Source organism: Trypanosoma equiperdum (assembly GCF_001457755.1).
Source record: "Trypanosoma equiperdum strain OVI genome assembly, contig: ctg_405, whole genome shotgun sequence".
Classification (NCBI taxonomy): domain Eukaryota; phylum Euglenozoa; class Kinetoplastea; order Trypanosomatida; family Trypanosomatidae; genus Trypanosoma; species Trypanosoma equiperdum.
Genome location: NW_027124316.1, coordinates 1,724 through 2,529, shown reverse-complemented (window position 1 = coordinate 2,529; position 806 = coordinate 1,724). Strand labels below are relative to the sequence as shown.

At 55.5% G+C, this 806-nt stretch overlaps 1 protein-coding gene across 1 annotated transcript in view; it reads left to right on the top strand.

Moving 5' to 3' along the window:
• Positions 1–333: 333 nt before the first annotated feature.
• Positions 334–806, top strand: part of TEOVI_000171300 (RNase H, putative) — a gene marked incomplete at both ends in the record, with an annotated part of 1,383 nt that continues 910 nt past the window's right edge. The window contains one exon of the mRNA XM_067224908.1: positions 334–806. Within this exon, the coding sequence (XP_067081009.1) occupies positions 334–806 (473 nt within the window).

Here is an 806-nt window from a genome sequence, read left to right as displayed (position 1 = left end):
GGTGATGGAGCGCATTGTGGCACGTCGTGTTACGAACTGCATTGAAGACAATCTGCAGCCACAGCAAGCAGGCTTCATGCCGGTGCAGTCGACGCTGGACACGCTCATGCAGGTGACAAGCGCAGTGCGGCGGAGGAGGGACGGTGAGAAGACAACAGCTGTGTTTATTGACTATGCGCGTGCTTTTGATTCGGTTGATCACGGCTGCATGGTTAAGGCACTAGAAACATTTGGAGTTGAGAAGCATCTGGTGGCGTGAATTGCGGGCTTCCTGCAGGGTCGCACAGCGCGGGTGGGGGCGAGCAATATGCTGTCTGAGAACATACACCTCACATGCTGCGTCCCTCAGGGTCGGTGTTTGGTCCACTGCTGTTCATTGTCAAGGTGGATTCGCCGAGCAAGCGGCTGAACTGCATCCCTGGGTTGCAGCACGGGCTCTTCGCGAACGACTTCACAATAGTATGCACGAGCTCCGACCTGAATGCAATCCAGCGAACCGTTCAACAAGGACTGAGTTGCGTCACAAATTGGTCAGCGGAGAAAGCTGAGTACACACTGTTCGGTGCGCGGGACACAAACCTGCTTTACCTGAGGATTGGAGAGACTGTGTTGAAGGAAGTGTACACACCGAAGCTGCTCGGTCTTACCATGCAGCCGCACAAGGGTTTGAGCAAGCATGCAAGGAGCGTGAAGGCAGCAGCAGACACGCGGCTCATGCAGCTTAGGGCAGTGGTGTCGCCAGAATGGGGCCCAGACAGGGAGAAACTGCGAGCATTCTACCTAGTGCTGGTCCGGGCTAAGATATT